Genomic DNA, 18230 nt, shown 5'->3' on the forward strand with positions numbered 1-18230 from the left:
TGCACTCTGGCCGGGGTGGGGGGTGTGTGCATGAGAGGTGGGGGCGGGAAAAATAGGCATCATTAGGGCTGAGTGATGAGTGGTGGCCATGTCTGACTATTGCAGGGTAGAGCTCCACCGTAGGACCAACACTGCATTTATAAATGCCAGAAGGCCTTCACAATGCTGTCGACAGCACCCAAGCAACAACTGTGTGTGTGTGTGTGTGTGTGTGTGTGTGTGTGAGTGGGTGTGTGTGTGCGTGTGTGTGTGTGTGTGTGTGTGTGTGCGTGTGTGTGTGTGTGTGTGTGTGTGTGGTTGGGTGGGGGGCGGGGGGTTGAACCACTACTGGTATGAGCCCCCCTGTTAACAAGCTGCCTCTGTGACCCACAGGATATTGCTATACACATGTAGACAACAAACACATTGAAAACACGCAGCGCCGCTGCCACTGGAAGAACATTCCAACCACTAATGTCCATCTACATACATAGTGAAGCCACTGTAGCCATTTTGTTTTTGTTTAGTCTCCTTTTTGCCCAAAGTTTGGTTTGAGTGGTTTGATTTTCTCTTTTAATCACAGCTGGAAGAGAGGAAGAAAGAGGCATGAGGAAATGAAGGAAATGATGTGACAAGAGGGGCAGTGTGTGGAGGCAGGATCCTACGAGTGTGTGGTTGTGTGTGTGTGTACGAAGGCAGCGGTGTTGGACTCCAAGGTCAGCTGATAAACACCACATTCACAATTCAGGAGCCGAGAAAGGTGGGGAACCTGAAACCTACTGTTTCCCCCGATTCCTCAAATCCTAGTAGAACATTCGCCTCAATTAATCACTGGAATTGTTACACCATGGTAATACCTAAAACAATCTCCATGATCACATGCACAAACAAAATTTCAAATTGCTATCATCCATCTCACCTGCCCCCGTTTAAAGCACAGGAAAGGGGGGGCAGTGGTGGATGGGTGAACCAGTCGTTGGCCTCCCTCTCCCTCTCCGCTCTAAAGACCTGGCCAGCGAGATGATGGTGAAAAATTAACGGCAGGCAGCCAAACAAGTAAAGGCGCCAGGGCGAAGGGATCAATGCGCGGCATCCGCGGCGGGAGCAGCTATGTAAAACACTTGCCTTAAGTCAGCCGCATCCGGTTAATATTTAATCCCTCCATCCATCTCCACAAAGAGAATTTCCCTTTTAGCTTTAGCTGCCGTTTACTTTGATTACACACAACCGTTTGGGGGTGGGGTGTGTGGGGGGGGGGGGCCAAAGCAGGAACGATAAGAGAGCCTGGTGGGTGATTTGCATGGGGATGGAAAATATTCTCAGGTTTGATAATGGCTCGGAGCAGTCTAGTGCCAGTATGAGACAGAAGAGAGGAGGTAGGCCTGAAGAAAGAATGAAATAAAAAAAAAAGAGAGAGAGAGAGGGAGAGAGGTTAGGTTTGTGATGAGGAGAGAAAAAAAAAAAAGGTGATGTAGAATGAAACTCGGAAAAACAAACCGAATTTCACTCCGAGGGGTTGCCTTATTTAAAACAAGAGATATGCAAATAAAGCAAGAGTAGCGAAATAACACTGATATTATCTTCCCCGGTTATTTTCTGTGGCAAATGATTTCTAGGGAGGAAATCCAAAACTGTAACTCCCAAGTGAACATGCAAATCCATCTGCGTATTCCTGGGGAGCCTTCTGCACTCACTCTCATGTTGCTTTTTTCGCGTTGCTGTTTTTGCTTCTTCCTTCTACTGATTGAAGCTTCTCATGTTTATTCTGCGCTGGCACCAAAAACTGCATTTATTACAGAAGCCAAGTAATAACTACACAGTGTCAACAGCGTGGCACATGAGCACATAATAACTTTAAAATTCATAGAACATATGTGCCTGTAAGGGTAAATTGTATGGTTTATAATTAGAAATAACGGTATGTGAAAGAAAATCTAACACTAAACTTCATGTCTACCTCTCTATTACTTACTTACACACACACACACGCACTTTCACCACTTTGGCTAACTGAATACTGGTCTTATACACATAATACTTTATATTACACTTTAATTAAAGTGAAGGGACATAAAACTGCATGCCACAGCACTGATTTAAACCCCCAAAAATGCAGAAATTATGGCATATGGAGAACACACCTTAAATTTTCTCTCTTTTTTTTTCCGCTGCAAAGCCAGAAGCCTGCCGACCCCAAAATGTGCTTGTCAGCCAGCGGGTTTACTGGAAGCGAGCCATTGAGATGAGCAATGGCAACTGTTCATTTTCTCACTCATTGACCTCAACTCCCCACTTTACAATGAGGAATAAAAGCGGCGCTGTATTAGCCAACAGGGTGAGTAACAGAGGATCAAGGGAACCAGCATCTAGGTTACACTGCAGCCGGCGTTTTGCAGAAGGTGAACACGCCACACACTGAGTAAAAATGCACCCGGACACACACGCTCACACACACACACACACAGACCAGTTAAACAGCATATTGAAGTCCAATCTTTATACATGAGTTATTTTTAAAGCCGTAACAATCTAATGGAAGTTATGTGAAAACATGGTTCTTTACACGGAGGCTTTTTGCTTATGTTAGCTGTGTTAGTGGCCATTCTGTAGTCAAATCATTGTTTTCAGGTGTCATTGCAGCTTTCTGGTTAGGTTACCTGAGTGCAGAGCGGGCTACAAACTGTAGGTCACGGTTTAAATAAATGGTCAAAACTGGACACCCCACCACCCCCCCCCACCCGTCCACCTACAGACACATCACCATGATCACTAATACGCCGAGCTATTGATCAGTGAGCGTCTGCCGCTGGCTGCCATTTCAAAGAGGGAGAGAACCGGGGCTGCAGGGCCTGTGACAACACTGACAAGGGTAAAGTGTTATTTCTCTCGCACGCCGACAGCTGGACATGGGGTGGGAGGGGGGGGGGGGGCGGGAGGGGTGTTGTTGGGATGGAGGGACGTGTGTATGTGTGTGTGTGTGTGTGTGTGTGTGTGTGCGTAAGTCGGGAGGGTGGTGGTGGTGGGGGGCATTCGGCCGGCCGGGCAGTAATTCTTAATTGACACCTGTCAGGATAATGGCGGCAGTCACAGCTGTTGCGGGAGAATTTGTCCATCGTCCCGTTCATCTGTCAGCTCTAATACCCGTCCTAAAAGCTGCTCCCCCTTCCACACCACCCCCAGACACCACCCCTCCCCATGCCATCTTTCCACCCCCGTAGACCCCCAGCCAGTAACACCACCTTCTTTGATGCTGCAGTTGGACTAAACATTGCTAACAAAACCCTGCATCCATTCTTCTCAATTCAATTCACTACAAATAATGCTAAAACAGACCTATTTCTTCACACTGCTGTATGCAGTCAAACCATGTTGAGATGATTCATTATTTGGAGGAAAAGCAGCTCCAAAAAATCAAGAATGCACAGTTAAACTCTTACACTCCTTCGCTCATTTGTTTCCCTTTCAGCTTTTCATTTCCCCGACGATCTCCACCTAACTCTGTCTGATGAGGTACAACTGATACGAGAAAAAAAAAAAAAAAAAAAGGAGCACAGTTTAAAAAAGAAAATAACATTTTTTTTCATCCCCGTTTTTCATTCACCCCATCCTCCCCCCCCCCCCCCTCCGCCCCCCCCCCCCCTCCTCTCCTACCACCAGAACTTCTCTCTCTTTTCTCTTTGCTTTTGAGTGGCAAAAAAAAAAAAAAAAACGAGTATTTATCTAGAAGAGAGGGGGATGTGAGATGAGAAACATGCTGGAGAGGGGAAAAGAGCAAGAAATAAAGGGAGAGGGAGCGTCGAGAAATGAGAGGAGAGATGAGAGGTACGTGAAAGAGACGGAGAGAGAGAAAGAGGTAGAGAAGCATAGAGGAAGAAGAGACGGAGGAGAGGGAGGAGTGCGCAGGGGTTGGGTGTCCCTGGATAGGGCTTTTGCTCTTCTGTAGTGGGCCCATCTCGTTTGTCTTGTTTGTTTGTTGGCATCAAAGAGCTGCCTCTCACTCCCCCTGCTAACTGATGTAATGAGTGGGTAAGCTACATGTTTTTTTTTTTTTTTCTGCGCTGAGGAATTCAAATACTTATTAGACAAAATATTCTGTAATTGCTCATCTTTTATTGATAGAAGTAACATGTTAAATTTGGCTCTAGCAGACTTTCCCATAGCCTCTCGAGGAGGCACGGCACTGATCAAGAGAGCAAATTTACCCTCGGCAAATGTAATACTTTACTTAAGAAAATTTGAGATGTCAATTTTTGTGCCTTAAATATTGCACGACTACTTCTCTTGAAACGCTTCCCCTCTTATCTTCCTCATGTCTCAAATTATGTGCCAGAGAAAAAAAAAAACGAAAAAACACAACATATCAACAAATTTTCATTAATGAGCTCTTAAGCCTTACATCCCCACTGTGGAGCCTTAACAAAATGTAATTACTCAGCACAACACAAATATTACATAGTAATTAAGCACACTTAACAAAGAGCCGATAACAGCAACAACACTGCGTTTATCAAAGCTTTAAGTCAAATCTGAATTTCACGAAAGTTAAAAAAACAAGTTTGTTATGCTGCTGCAACACTGAAAAATGAGAACAAAAATTCTTTATTTGGGGGGAAATTGTTTTTCTATGGCAGTCAGGAGTAAGACTGCTTGTCAGCCCAGTCCCAGAGGGCTGCTTTCTATCTGTTTCAGACTTGATTTTCTCAGACTTGGATTTTTTTCTTTTTTGGATCCCATGACTTGCTGCTGTTTTTATGTGCTGCAAGGCAGGCAACAAAGCACATCTGGCTGCTTTAATGATATGATTTCCCATCATACTAAGCCACCTCCATTATGACCTCCCACAGAGACATGCTGGCTGCACTTAAGCATTAGGTGTAGGTGTGTGTGTGTCTGTCTGTCTGTCAGTCTGACTGTCTGTATTTATGGTTGACGGTGTGTGTTTTCGTGTGTGTCTAAAGAGCGGCGAGGGCAACACACTGCTAGTGATGGTAGCAGCATGGCCTGAGGGCAGCTTTTGTTGAAAATGCCCCGGAAAGAATCAGAAAGAAAGAGAGCGAATGAGACAAGGAGGGGCATAACTGCTATGATGTGAAATATATCCTTATCTCTGTGAACAGAAAAAGTTTCATACACGCCGCTTAAACCTTGCTAATACCTTCCATTTGATTATGTTACTTATTCACTAATAATCAATAATAATAAAAAAAAAACTTTCATGTTGATCTTGCTACTATTTTGTAAAAGGGCTAATAACATTTTTCTGATGCCTGTGCAAATGGATCACATTTTGTAAAGATAATAAATGCAAGTAATGCATGTTACTAAGTAACCAATGGGCACAAACACACACACACACATACACACACAAACACAGGGGCACTTGTGGTGACTCGAGGCATTAGGAGTGCAAGCTGAGCATGTTTGACCTTTGACTGGCTCAAATCCCAGATGTAAATTTAACTATTAGTTTCGGAGGGTGGCGCAGGAGCAAAAGTGGCTATCGACGAGGTCGATCGATGCCACCTGCTAACGGCACCGCCGCTCCAATTATAGTAACCTCTAGCCGAGTCCGACCGCCAAACACACACTCTGAGGGAACGCCCAGGAAACGTACAGTACAAGTGAAGGGGGGAAAATAAAACTGGCTGCGGTGGATCAATATGTGTTCCTGCTCTGTCTGATATCCCTCCTTTTGATTGGGAATAGTGAACAGATATGACAGTCAGAAGTGAGAAATATGTGGAGCTGCTGTTAGAGGTTGTTTTCCTGCTCCTGTGGGGGATGGAGAGGAGATCTGAAGGCAGGCCCTGCTAAAGAGGATGACTAACATGGCATGGTTACCGTTACACTCGTTCAAGTTATTCATTCCGGGAAAACTAACACCGGTCAGTGCTAAGCTACACACACACACACACACACACACACACACACACACACACGCTCTCTTAGCCTCTATCTCCCCCCCTCTCTCTCTCTCACACACACACAAACATATACACACTTTTTTCATTGAATTCTAACATAAACTTCTCATTTCTAAGAAGCTGTGGAGCCTTTAAGCCATCGGAAGTTAAGCCGCTCCAACTTTCAGGCCAAGACACTAGTTCCTTTGCTGAAAATCAACTTTTCATCAAAACAGGACTGTTCTAATTCTCAGGAAGGAGGGTGGTATTGAAATCCGGCAACATTATAAGTAAAAAAAAAACAAAACAACCCTACAGGCTACACACTGCTGTACTCCTCAGGACGCTGGTGTAGACAGAAGGGTGGGGGGCACATAAATCTCAGCATACTGATTATTTCGAGGGGAGAATATCACATAACAGCATCGTCAAGTAAGAGCACAAAGGTCGCTGTGTAATCTTAGCTACCCTGGGCATGCAAAATCATTAATCCCTGGGCACTGTGATTCTCCAGCTCGGAATAAACTGGAGGCCTTCAGCGAAGCGGCTCCAGCGCCGAGTTGGGAGGACGTTCGCTTTCATGCAGCCAAAGTACGTGACCGTGTTATGATGTGGTGGTGATTTACTAGCAGGTCTGCAACACACGCAAAAGTGTAAACACTTCAACAGAATGTCTGTATTTTAAAAATAGTTCACGGGATTACTTTGGAGTGCTTATATATCAAGTGGTTAGAACAGCCCTGAGCCGTGTCATTAATATAAAAATAAATAAATCTCTTGCAACAGTTGAAAAATTTCCACCCTCACATTCCATTCAAAAACACAAGGAAACTTTAAGAAAACGCCTGACACAAGAAATTATGTGCTATAATTAAAAGGGTTTAAATGAAAGCAAAAGAGACGAATGAGACAGTAGAAAATAAAAAGAGGAGAGAGGGAAAGGTTGCGATGTTCTGTGGCTGGTCTAGCTTGCTTATTGCAAGGTTATAAGAGTGGTGGTGGCGGGGGTGGCGGGGGCTTACTGAGGTCATTAACTGGCATTGTCTCTTGACGTGATTAGTCAGGTAGCAAAGTCCATTTGTCACCTGCACAGGCAAATTGAGTTGGTGCTGCACTAGAGGCTATGGGGACTGTATAATATCAACTTGATTACATCAAGGCAGCTGCGGACTTGACACCTTACTGAATTTGTCAGCATTAATCGTTAGGGCCTGTCACAAATCCATCAGCTCCACAGATAATTAGGGCTCTCTCTAATGAAGCCAACGGGAAGCAACCTTACCCCCACCGCCCCCCCCCCCCCACCACCCCCACTCCCCCCCCTCGATATGCACGCACACACACATACACACACACACACACACACACACACACATAGTCTTTCTTATAATTAACCATCGTGCTCTGCAGAAATAAGAGCGACTATCTTATCTGCTCTTCCTCCTCGTCTTCCTCCTGTAAGACTATCTAACCCTGCCATGGATGAAAGACGGTGTCACTCCATTCTGTCTTTTAATTGTTCCTGCCTTCCATCCTGTCCTCTTCACCTTTAAATCGAGTCGTTTTATGATGGAGTGAGGCTACAAGTGTAGTAACACACACATGAGCGTGCATCAGTGCAGAAAGAACTGGGGAAGGAATATGCATTTTTACACACTTGCTGATACAGGTTTGCAAGTTTTTTTTTTCTAAGCTTTGCTGTTTGGATTCCTAAAGGGAGACTATAAAATTATAACAAGTGTAAGAAGAGCTAAGTTTCATCTGTAGAAAAATGTATCTTATATCTTTTGTGGATTTACGAACAGACACTTCAAAATAGTGCTTGAGAAAATCATGCAATATCTTGATTAGAAAAAAATGATTTTCTTTACTACAGCAAAAATATTAAATCAGTAATACAATTTTTAGAAAAACTGAAATTAGGGGGAGAACAAGCAATACAAAAATTAAGTTGTTGTTACAAGGCCATGATAAACATTAATTGATAAACTGCCCATGAAATGTATATTGTAAGAAAATAATTGTAAAATTCGCACAGCTGATTGTAAAAACCTTGAAGAATTCACAATTAGGACTTTCGCTACTTCTGGTATTATGGGATATTTTTATGCAGCCTTTGGCCTTGAAACACTAAAATAAAAATCATAACAAATAATATTCTTCAAAAAGGTACAAAGTGAGAGAAAAAAAAAAAAAAGAAACCTGTCGAGACAAGTCTGCTATTGTTGTTTTAATTGTCTGAGCTCTGATTTCCATGCTCAGTCCCACCATGAGCAATTTCCTCTCTGAGCAGCAGCACAGGGAGGAAGCCACAGGTCAGTACCAGTTCCCAGTGGAGCATCAGGCTAGTCTGGTTTGTTTGTGTGTGTGTGTGTGTGTGTGTGTATGAGTGTGTGTTAGTTATTTGTTGCTACTGTGAGCATGGGGTGGAGGGCGTTATCTCTGACCGACCATCATGTTCATGGAAGAATGGAAAACATCCCGTCTGCCAAGCTGTGATTGACCATTACAACCCATGATGCACATGGCACTCAGTGGACAGTGTAATGGATCAATGGCGTGTGTGTGTGTGCGTGCGTGCGTGTAAAAGAGAGTGTGTGTGTGTGTGTGTGGCGAGAGAGGGGAGGGGTCAAAGGGATGTCATGTTTTCATGCCTCCATCTACATGCAGAAACCTAACTAGAGTCACTCTGCTCCACCACCACGGCCGACCCTTTTCTAGAGGGATATTTCGCCAAAGCAACAGCCGAAACTCAGACACACACACACACACAGAACACACACTCGGGAAAAGTGAAGTCAGGCTCGATATCTAAATCTGAATCTTTTCCTCGCAGTGTGGGCCAGAAATCATGTGAACAGTGCTTTGCTAGAAAGGCAAGATACAAGGGAGAAAGAAGTCAACAGCGAGCACCGGTTGAATGTTCTCCATCCTACACTCCTTCTCATCCTCCTCCTCATCACCATCATCATCATCATCAACAGCAGCTCCCTGCTTAAAATGATAAAACCTACTGAGTTCAAAGTCTTCGTCGGCTGGCCCTCCTGTTCGACCCGCTTTGCACCTCATATTTCAAAATCTCTTTAAAATTCTGTAACTGTCTTTTGTTCACTCCAGTTGTTAATGCCTAACTTCAAAGGCTCGGCCTCATTAGCACAGAGGTAGAAACCCCTGTCACTCATTTACATTTGTTTAAAGGCTGCAGGGAGACGAGAGGAAAAAGGGGGAGTCCAAATCCAAACCACTAGAAGTCAACCTTGTCGGTCCTCTGCCAACACCTGGTTTCATCAGTTGGTCACATAGCAAATATTATACTCCCCTCCAGCAGTGGATATTGATTTCATTACTGGACTGATTCTTACAGTGAGTGTGGGGTGAATTTGGATGGGAACGCGCAAAAAGCCTCAACATTTATCTGTAAGAAGAAAAGGCATACGAAGGGACTCAAAATCTGATTAAAAAGGAGTGTTTGGGTGGATTTTTTCCTGTGATCCGTTCAACATATACACCGTCTTTTCATCTGCTTTTAGTACGATCCCTTAAAATAAAACGAGCTGATTTTCCAACATAATTCACAACTTTTTTTTTTCTTTTTCCTTTCGGATCCTTGTTGAGACAACAGGGAGGTTGTGTGTTTGAGTGGCTAAACCTTCTAGAGGCATGCCTGTCTTCATGGAGGGATTTATTGATGTTTATCAGGGATGAATAGATCAAAGACTGCCACATGACAGGCGATCAATCACGCATCAAATCAAGGATGGCAATCCTCTAATAAAATAGAAAGAAAGGAAAAAACCGGCTCTCACCAGTTTTCTCCCCCTTCTTTCCCAGTCAATTATTCATCATTACTCACTCTTGAACCTCAAAAGCTCCCTTTTATCCCCCATAACATGCCATTTAGTTTATCTCACCATTCTTAAGAGAACTTTCCTGGCAAAGGAGGGGAAAAAAATCTCAAAGTGGCACTGCGCAGATATGTGCGTCATTTGCGCAATTAGACACATTTAAAAACACAACTGTGGTTCAGGGGTGAGTTGTGCGCTGTGTTAATAACACAGCAAATCTAATTTACACAGAGTTGTAAAATAAATCGCTGCATGCAGCACAACTAGATAATGTGATGTGGATGAAGATATTTTCATTTGGCACTTGTAAATAAAAACTACTTGGCTACTGGGATGGGAAATGGTCGTAATGGAGGGGCGGGTTATACCTGCTGATCGCCGCGGCTCTTGCTGCTTTCTCCTCGGCATAGTGACCGTCACTTTCCACGGTGCTTCTCATGCAGGAATTACAAAGAAATCAAGTCTGTCAGTTTTGAAAAATCATCCCGTTTTTCAGGGGAGGGGGTTTTGATCTCGGAGCTGAAAATGACTGGTCTTCTTTTTCACACTGGCTGAGCTTTTTTAGACTTAACAGCTGGATCGGCTCCAGCGACGATAAGCTCAAAAATTACGAACGGATTCGGCCAGCTCCTGACACCTTCATGTCCATCAAAGATCATCTTCCTTCATCTCTCTCATGGCAGGATAAAAAGCAGAAGCAAGAAGGCAGGCACCTTGAAAGCCAAGTTTTCAGTTCACTCCCCCGGAAAAAAAATCCCCCTAATCTCCAGTGCTGTTTGGAGGGGGACGATAGTTTGCTGCGCCTTTTACGCACACCAAAACTAAAAAATAAATAAACTCTGGCGGTAACCAAACAAATAAGTCCCGTGTGAGCGCAGCGCACACCTCTGATAAGTAATGTATCCTTGTGTCTCCGTCTCTTCTTTTGCCAGAGACCTGAAAGAGAGAAAGGGGAGAGGAGAAAATAGATAGACAGGCATTAGATGGGTTAATGTCAGTCCCGTCACCACCACGCCACCTCAGCCCGGATCAAGCCTCACCAGTCCGGCGGAGACTTTTCCCTCCCTCCCCTCCTTCCCTCTTTCTCTCCCATTGAAAAAAAAAATAAATGGTACGACCAGCTTTCTCTCTTACCTACGTTTTAAGAGTCGTGGAAATGATTTCCACCGCTCATCTCATCGCATCTTGGACAGAGTCGGTTTTTTGGAGGGGTGGTTGATGCGGTGGAGAGGATATCACTTGAGAGAGAGGGGAAACAAACAAGACGCAGGCGCATCCAAGCTTCGCCAACAACAGATCAGATCGACATGGACTAAAATATTTGTCTCTTTAAAAAAAGCAGGAAAAGGGGGGGAAACTCCAGGGACCGATCCGAGGTCTCCCAAAAAAGAAAAAATGGAAACGCGGAGGATCCAGAAGCTGTTTCAGACAGTCTCAACTGATAGACAGACGCATCGAGTGGCTTTTCCTGCTACATTTTTACTCCTCCCCTCTCCACAAGCGTCACCCCTGACAGAGGAGCCTACCTGTCAATCTTTTTAATTGTCTTGTTTTCCCCCCTCTCTCTCCCTCTCTCTCTCTCTCTCTCTCTCTCCCTCTCTCTCTCTTTCCCTTTGGTTTAAAAAAACCGAACCTCCGACAAAGAAAAGGAGCCTTTCGGAACTTATCGGGAGACCAACTAAAACCAAACTTATATGAACATGTATCGCAAACCACAACAAGTAGTACTCAAGTACCAGGTTGTTACAACTTGTATGACATTTTTTATTTTATAAAATCGTAGCAGTGACATAGCACAAGTTAGGACTTCGACTGCCTCTGGGGGTGGGATAAGGGTTCAATGGTTTGATATGTTGAAGTAGAGTGACAAGATTTTGGATAGAGGCTTCCAGAAGATGACAGTCAGGTGACAATAGATGAGAACACTGACACATGAAACATGCAAGAGGAATGGGATGCAAACAACACACTTTCACAAATCGCTGATCCACGCTGCGGTTACAGGTGTACATGTGGGCACAAACACGTTTCGCTCTCCAAATAGAGATGCGAATAAATCGTAGCGCATTTGCGCAACACGCTATGATCATTAGGCTGTTTTGTATTTCTAGATGTCTGAAAAGATCCGGTAGGGTTGGCGTTGGTTTCGTGGGTGGAAAGCGTTGAGGATGTGTTAGGAGATGAGGATTGATTTGTTTCACCTTACTAGGAAGTGAGTGTTGTGTCCGGGAAGGGGAGGGACTCCGACGACAAGTCGGGGCGCTGCTGTGCTATTACAAGGCTGCGGCAGAGCAACGTTTTAAACCTTAATACTCGATTACGTGCATGTTGTGTTTTGCTTAAGTAACGGTGAGTCAAGCTGCAAAGCAACGCAGCTTTTATTTTTATTTAAGAGCGCGTTTGGCCCGGCTCTGCTCGGCCCGGCACGGCCTGCATGTGCAGAGGAAAAGCCTATAGCGCAGGCTAATGGCAGTTGAGCTCATTACCGCTACAAACGCATGACAAGTTGACCGTGAACTTTGTCACATTTCGGAGCAATGTCCAGTCTGCTGTTGGTGAGAAACGGCAGGAGAGCGATTTCGCTAATCGGCGGGGGGCGCAGAGTAACCGACGCACTTTCAGGAGTTCATGCGGTTGCGCGGCGCTTCATCATAGATATGTCCTACTCAGCGCACTTCATGGATTTTAAAGGATCCTCCATACCGAGCACTATGAAAAAGCTGGTCGTTACCAAGCTTAGTCCTAATTTCAGAGAGGCCGCCTCTCTGCAAACCGTTGCGGTTCCGACACCCGGAGACGCGGACTTGCTGGTCAGAAATCGGTAAGTAGTTGTTTTTGAAAGGTGGGCAGAAATACATAACCACTACTGTTTTCTCCACGCGCGTTAGGAATAACGATAGATGACCCAAAAGCGTGTTATGAGTCCATTTGTGGATCATTATTTGGTGCCGATCTATCACTAGCTATATTGTTGAGAAGTTGTAAAAAGGTCTCAGCTTACCTCGATTTACACATGTCCAGCACCTGCGATCATCATCATCATCATCATCACAAGATGGCAAAATACGTGAGGAATAAGCGCTGTACTGTAATTCCAAGTTCCGCCCTCTCTGCATTTGTCTATCAATCCATCTCGGCATCTCTCTCTCTCTCTCTCTTTCTCTCTCTCTCTCTCTCTCCCTCTCCCTCTCTCTCTCTTTCTCTCTGTCCTCCTGTCTCTCTACGTCACCAACCTGCAAACAGAAAGTCATGGGGGGGCTCAGACTGGCATTAAGAGATGGAGATGATGGAGAAGGAGATGCAGTTTTACATGGCGCGGGAATTGCAGCATCATTTCTCCCATTCACAGCAGCAGAACACAGCAGTGTATTTACTGTTAGGAGAGAGTGAACCTACCTGAAGTCAGTATACACACCGTTTTTGCATGAGATATCCTAAAAGATGATCAGAAAAAAAGATAAATAATATAAAAATAGATATTGGCTCATGCAAGGTGGAAAAAACATAAATTAATTCTGTTTTTAAAATAGTTGGATTCTATTTTTCCATCCCAGCTGGAGGTGATATCTTAACCCATATTTTATTTATCACTACATTATCAACTATATGTATGCCTGATCTGAGGTTAAATGTTAAATTAGCTTTACACAAATGCACCTTAGGGTTTATTGTGGCATTTACAGCCAATAAAATGCAGTTTTCCAGGAGACCGAGTGTAAAACATATTACATTAGTGTCTTATTGTCTTACGAGGCAGCGATCAGTTGCTTGTGAACTGAGACCTTTGACCGTTAGGTTGCCTGTATTAGTTAGGCATCACAGTTATGGGATTTGCAAAGATGTTTTAAAATAAATATTTGCATCGGTGGAATTCTGGTGCAAATTGGGAGCCACCTTAAACCGCCTTGCACAGCATCAGTGCAATCTTAATGAAATATAAAATATGAGAGTGTTAATTGAGGAATCTCGGAGTGAGAAATTGATAATTGAAAAGATCACAACTGCAGCAAAAGAGAGGTGGGTTCATTGACATACAAGGAAGGAATGACAGTCTTTTTCTTTATTTTAGATTTGACTGATGACATCACTGAAACCGGTCTTTTGAAAATACAGTCAATCCTTAAGGCTCCTGAGTGCTCAGATTTGGTCCATGTGTTCACTTTTTGTCACACAAATCTTAACGAACGCATGACGTCCACATGAGAGATGAAAATGACATCAAATTATATAAGGTGCATTTTGTGACGTTTTTCAAACCTGACCCTTGTGAGTATTTTGCCCAAAATTCTACATTTTGTTTTAATTCATTTTCATATAACAGTGCAATCAAAACAAATTTGTATCATTTTGATTGCCAGTTCCTATAAATCAAAAATACAGGCCTGGAAATATTTAACATTTAAAGTAGTATTTTTGTCCTCACACTCATACAATTGAACAACTATAATGATATCACGCTCATGTTACTGTAACAAGTGTTGGGTTTTCAAGTTTAGTGTATGATATCATTATATTTTACAGAACACCGTGATAGTTAAATCTATGTTATGAGGTTCAAAAGTTTTTCCAAAGGTTTATGTTTGAACAAATTATGACTTTATTGTCACAAGTATCAGACTCAGTATTTTTAGTTTTGTACATCCAAACAGTTGTACGTTTGATGATGAGATAATGTTTCTCTTTGTGAGGAAACTGATTCTATAGAGGTAAAGCAGTCAAATCAAGGTGTTTTGTTATATCATCGTGACCCATCTATAAACCACAGAAGCATTATCTACAGACTCAAAGTACATGTGTGACATGCACAGTAATGAGGAACAGCATGCGTGCCGCTCTAAAAGACAGTAAATGATTTATTTATACATTCCTTTCTCACATATTTGTTTCCAACATGTTACCAAAGATGAAAACAGCCGTCTTCATGTTGAGGCAAGAAGCAACTATCTAAGATTTTAAAAGTGCAGTTTGTTGTGGGTGTCTCTGAAGACAATGAATCATGACATCATGCAGTGTGTTTTGTGATACAAGCCTTTCCCTGTCAGTGCAGGACTGTTCTCCTCATAAGAAAAGGGAATCATTGCCAAAACAAACCAGAGTGTCTGTGCCCCGTGCAGACGTGTCTAAAGAAGGAAGCTGAAGTCTTGACCTTCAGACAGGATTTCAGGAAATATGTGTTTACACTAATGGCCAGATAAAAGATATTGTGAGTGTTATGTATGCATTTTGTTCACCACCTCATCATGTAACTGTTTTATTTTCTCACCTTTAATCCACAGTTATTGTTTTTTTTGTCTCTGATTGTATTTCAGTTTTGTGGGAATCAACGCCTCTGATATTAATTATACGGCAGGCCGTTACGACCCTTCGGTGAAGCCTCCCTTTGACGCTGGTTTCGAGGGTATTGGTGAGGTTGTCGGCCTTGGCCTCAGTGCCAGCTCCCGTTACACCATCGGGGACACCGTGGCCTACTTCGGCAGCGGTGCGTTTGCCGAGTACACGGTGGTGCCAGCCAAGGAAAGTGTGCCCGTCCCTTCTGTGAAGCCAGAGTTCCTCACCCTGCTGGTCAGCGGTGCCACAGCCTACATCGCCTTGAAACGTCTGGGCGACCTGGTCAAAGGTGAGACCGTCCTGGTCACAGCGGCTGCAGGAGGAACGGGACAGTTCGCCGTGCAGTTTGCCAAACAGGCCGGTTGTCACGTTATTGGGACCTGCTCATCCAATGAGAAAGCTGGCTTCCTTAAATCCATTGGTTGCGACAGGCCGATCAACTACACCGCAGAGGACCTGGCCAAGACGCTGAGGAAAGAGTACCCAAAAGGCATAGATGTGGTTTATGAGTCAGTTGGAGGCAGCGTTTTGGAACTTGCAGTGAATTGTTTGGCAAATAAAGGCCGGCTGATAGTGATTGGCTTCATCTCGGGGTACCAGACTGCATCAGGGATCCCACAGTTCAGAGGTGGAACACTACCAGTCAAGCTGCTCCAGAAGTCGGCCAGTATTCGGGGTTTCTTCCTGCCCCACTTCATCAGTGACTACAGGGAGGCTCTGGGTAGCATGATGCAGATGTTTGCCAAGGGAAAGCTAGTGTGTGAGGTGGACTGTGGGGATTTGGCACAGGGGGGGAGGTTTGTAGGTTTGGAGTCAGTCTTCCAGGCTGTAGACTACATGTATGCTGGGAAAAACCTGGGCAAGGTCGTGGTTGAAGTGGCACCACCCTCTGTTAGTAATAGTAAGCTATGATTTAACTAATTAATTGCGCTAAAGAAATCATACTTGAACTAAAATGATTGTCATGTTAAAAATGGAAAACTGTAAATTAGGGCTTTAATCATTTTTAATAGAGATCAAGCTCTTTATTTTTGTAAGATGATTGATATGGCATTGAAAGTAAAGCTGCATAATGCTTTCACAAAGCAACTTTAATTTCTGCTATCGTGACTGAAAACTATGTGCAATAAAAACTGATTGTTTTGTTATTTATGTAAGGGTTCAGCTCTCCCTAATTTGCAAGATAGGATCTAATATAAAAATATCAGAAAATTAACTAATAACTGTGTATTGATAATAATATTGCACAAATATTCAGATTAAAACCCAGAAACTGTAGCCACTGGAATTTCACAAAGCCAAGTTTTTACAGTGTTTCTTAATCTTTGTACCCACTTTCTGGTACAATTCCACTTCTGAAATTATTTTAGATCCGACGCTATAATGTGCTTGCTTTTAGCAATCTCGGGTACTTTATCTACCATAAATGTTTTATGATAGACTTCATTGTTTTTCTAATAGGGGCTTACATTGGTATGTGCTTGTCAAAAGTGAGCGCTGCTCCAGGTGTGCTTGGTATTTCATTGCCTGTTTGTGGCTGACAGAAACAGCATTCACACAATCAATCTTTTCATTCACATGCCCCGAAGCTGCACATAATAAAAAAAAATTAGTCCAGCTAACCAGGAGTTGGACGAAAAAATACCATTATGTTTCCCCACCACACGTGAAAAAAAAGAGAAAAAAAACACTTATAGTGAATGTATTGTGGAATGCCCTTTGACATTTTTTTTTTCATTTACATTTTTTTTGTATTTAATTTAGTTTTGGAAACAAGAAAGAAAGCAGTACAACATATAGTGGGAAGTTTAGTCATGTCAGACCATTTCTACATAAAACACAGATTATCATTGACATACAGAAGATAAGAGTTAGTGGTAATTATGAATTTTACGATCCTCACTTCCTTCAGGATTTCACTGGATTTCACTTTTTTAAGCTAAGCGGCATATAGTAACCCCGTTTCTTACAAAGCTAGTCCGTGTTGTATTAATGTACTGTATGTTGTCTAAAACAAACACCTGTTCCTACCTGGCAGGGAGGGCTGTAGTCTTCATGCACTGTGAACATGTTATTTCCTCATCCAGGTGGCCACTCAAAATATAACCCAGTGTGAAATACGTTACAGGTGTGACCCCAGCATGCAAACCTGCTACCTTCACCAGACGGTGCAGGAAATCAGAAACACACCAGGCCAAGGCCATTTTGAATCCATAGTGGAGGAAGTCAGAATAGCACTGAAAGTCTTCAAAATAGACATTGGTCATTTTCAAATTTAGGTATGATGATTACCAGTTTTTTTCAGGCCCGTAATATCTTTTATACACACAATTTCCTTAGTTAATTATCCAAGTAGAGGTTGTGCTTCTGTGATTTTGTTCACAGTGCACCATGTATTTAGCCACTTTTCCTTTGCTGTCCTACCAAGTCTTTCCAACCTGCTTAGGTTCGCTAAATTTATGAGTATAAAGTTGAGAGATCTCTGATGTTCATATTACAAACATCCTGCCACACCTACAGGCACATGATCTGAAGCCGCTCATGCCAGATAAAATTTGTGACCCATAAGATTGAAAGTTTTTGGCTGTAGAAAATTATTTTGATTTGAAGCGCCTGTGTTTTAAAAGTATAATTAAATGCAGAGAGGTGCACTGAGCCTAGTTCACCAAAAGAACAAACAGCAATCATTAAATCATTGAAATCACCTCTGTAACACCGCTGTTTGGTGTTATGATGCAAAAGCAAGCTCTTACATGTCAGCCACACAAAAGGTGAGAGAGGTGATGATGCACATGGACGTTTAGATGAATTTAGCATGCTTGAGTACTGTGTGCATCCATGTTGCACGGCGAGGAGGAGGCCAGGTTTAGTGTCTCTTCAATTAACAGCAGAGGTCTCGTCTCGGCGTCCTCCAGGGCCTACCTGTACCTCCGCTGATTAGTGAGCAGTCACAGCCCCAATTAGAGAACACAGGAACCTGGAGAGACAACACTCTTTATTTAATTGGATTGTGTTGCAGTCGGAGGCTGCTAACTGGCAACGTATTGAAGCAACCTGGAACTGCGGAGCATAAACAAGACATTAAAGATAGAGAAGGTCTTCTCGAGAAGCATTCATAGAGTTTTGTGTGATGGTGCGACTACGGAAACATTTTTTATTCTAGGAATTATGCTAA

At 43.2% G+C, this 18230-nt stretch overlaps 2 protein-coding genes across 2 annotated transcripts in view; one reads left to right on the plus strand and one right to left on the minus strand.

The window, feature by feature from the left end:
• Positions 1-11438, minus strand: part of LOC122987134 (teashirt homolog 1-like) — a 35142-nt gene extending 23704 nt beyond the window's left edge. The window contains exons 1-2 of the mRNA XM_044358822.1: positions 10862-11438; positions 10096-10663 (exon numbers count right to left, since the gene is read on the minus strand). Of these exons, the coding sequence (XP_044214757.1) occupies positions 10096-10135 (40 nt within the window). The 5' untranslated portion in view covers positions 10136-10663; positions 10862-11438. The remainder of the gene's footprint in view (positions 1-10095; positions 10664-10861) is intronic.
• Positions 11439-11977: 539 nt separating this feature from the next.
• LOC122987135 (prostaglandin reductase-3-like) lies at positions 11978-16207 on the plus strand. The gene is made up of 2 exons (XM_044358823.1): positions 11978-12548; positions 15037-16207. The coding sequence occupies exons 1-2, from the start codon at positions 12265-12267 to the stop codon at positions 15965-15967; spliced, it is 1215 nt and encodes a 404-aa protein (XP_044214758.1). The 5' UTR covers positions 11978-12264; the 3' UTR covers positions 15968-16207.
• The last annotated feature ends 2023 nt before the right edge of the window (positions 16208-18230 follow it).

Source organism: Thunnus albacares, chromosome 8 (genome assembly GCF_914725855.1).
Source record: "Thunnus albacares chromosome 8, fThuAlb1.1, whole genome shotgun sequence".
In the NCBI taxonomy this organism is placed as follows: Eukaryota; Metazoa; Chordata; class Actinopteri; order Scombriformes; family Scombridae; genus Thunnus; species Thunnus albacares.

Coding starts and splice junctions, on each gene's coding strand:
- LOC122987135 (XM_044358823.1), top strand. CDS start 12,265: ATGTCCAGTCTGCTGTTGGTGAGAAACGGCAGGAGAGCGATTTCGCTA. Junction 12,549..15,036: donor GACTTGCTGGTCAGAAATCG/GTAAGTAGTTGT, acceptor ATTGTATTTCAG/TTTTGTGGGAATCAACGCCT.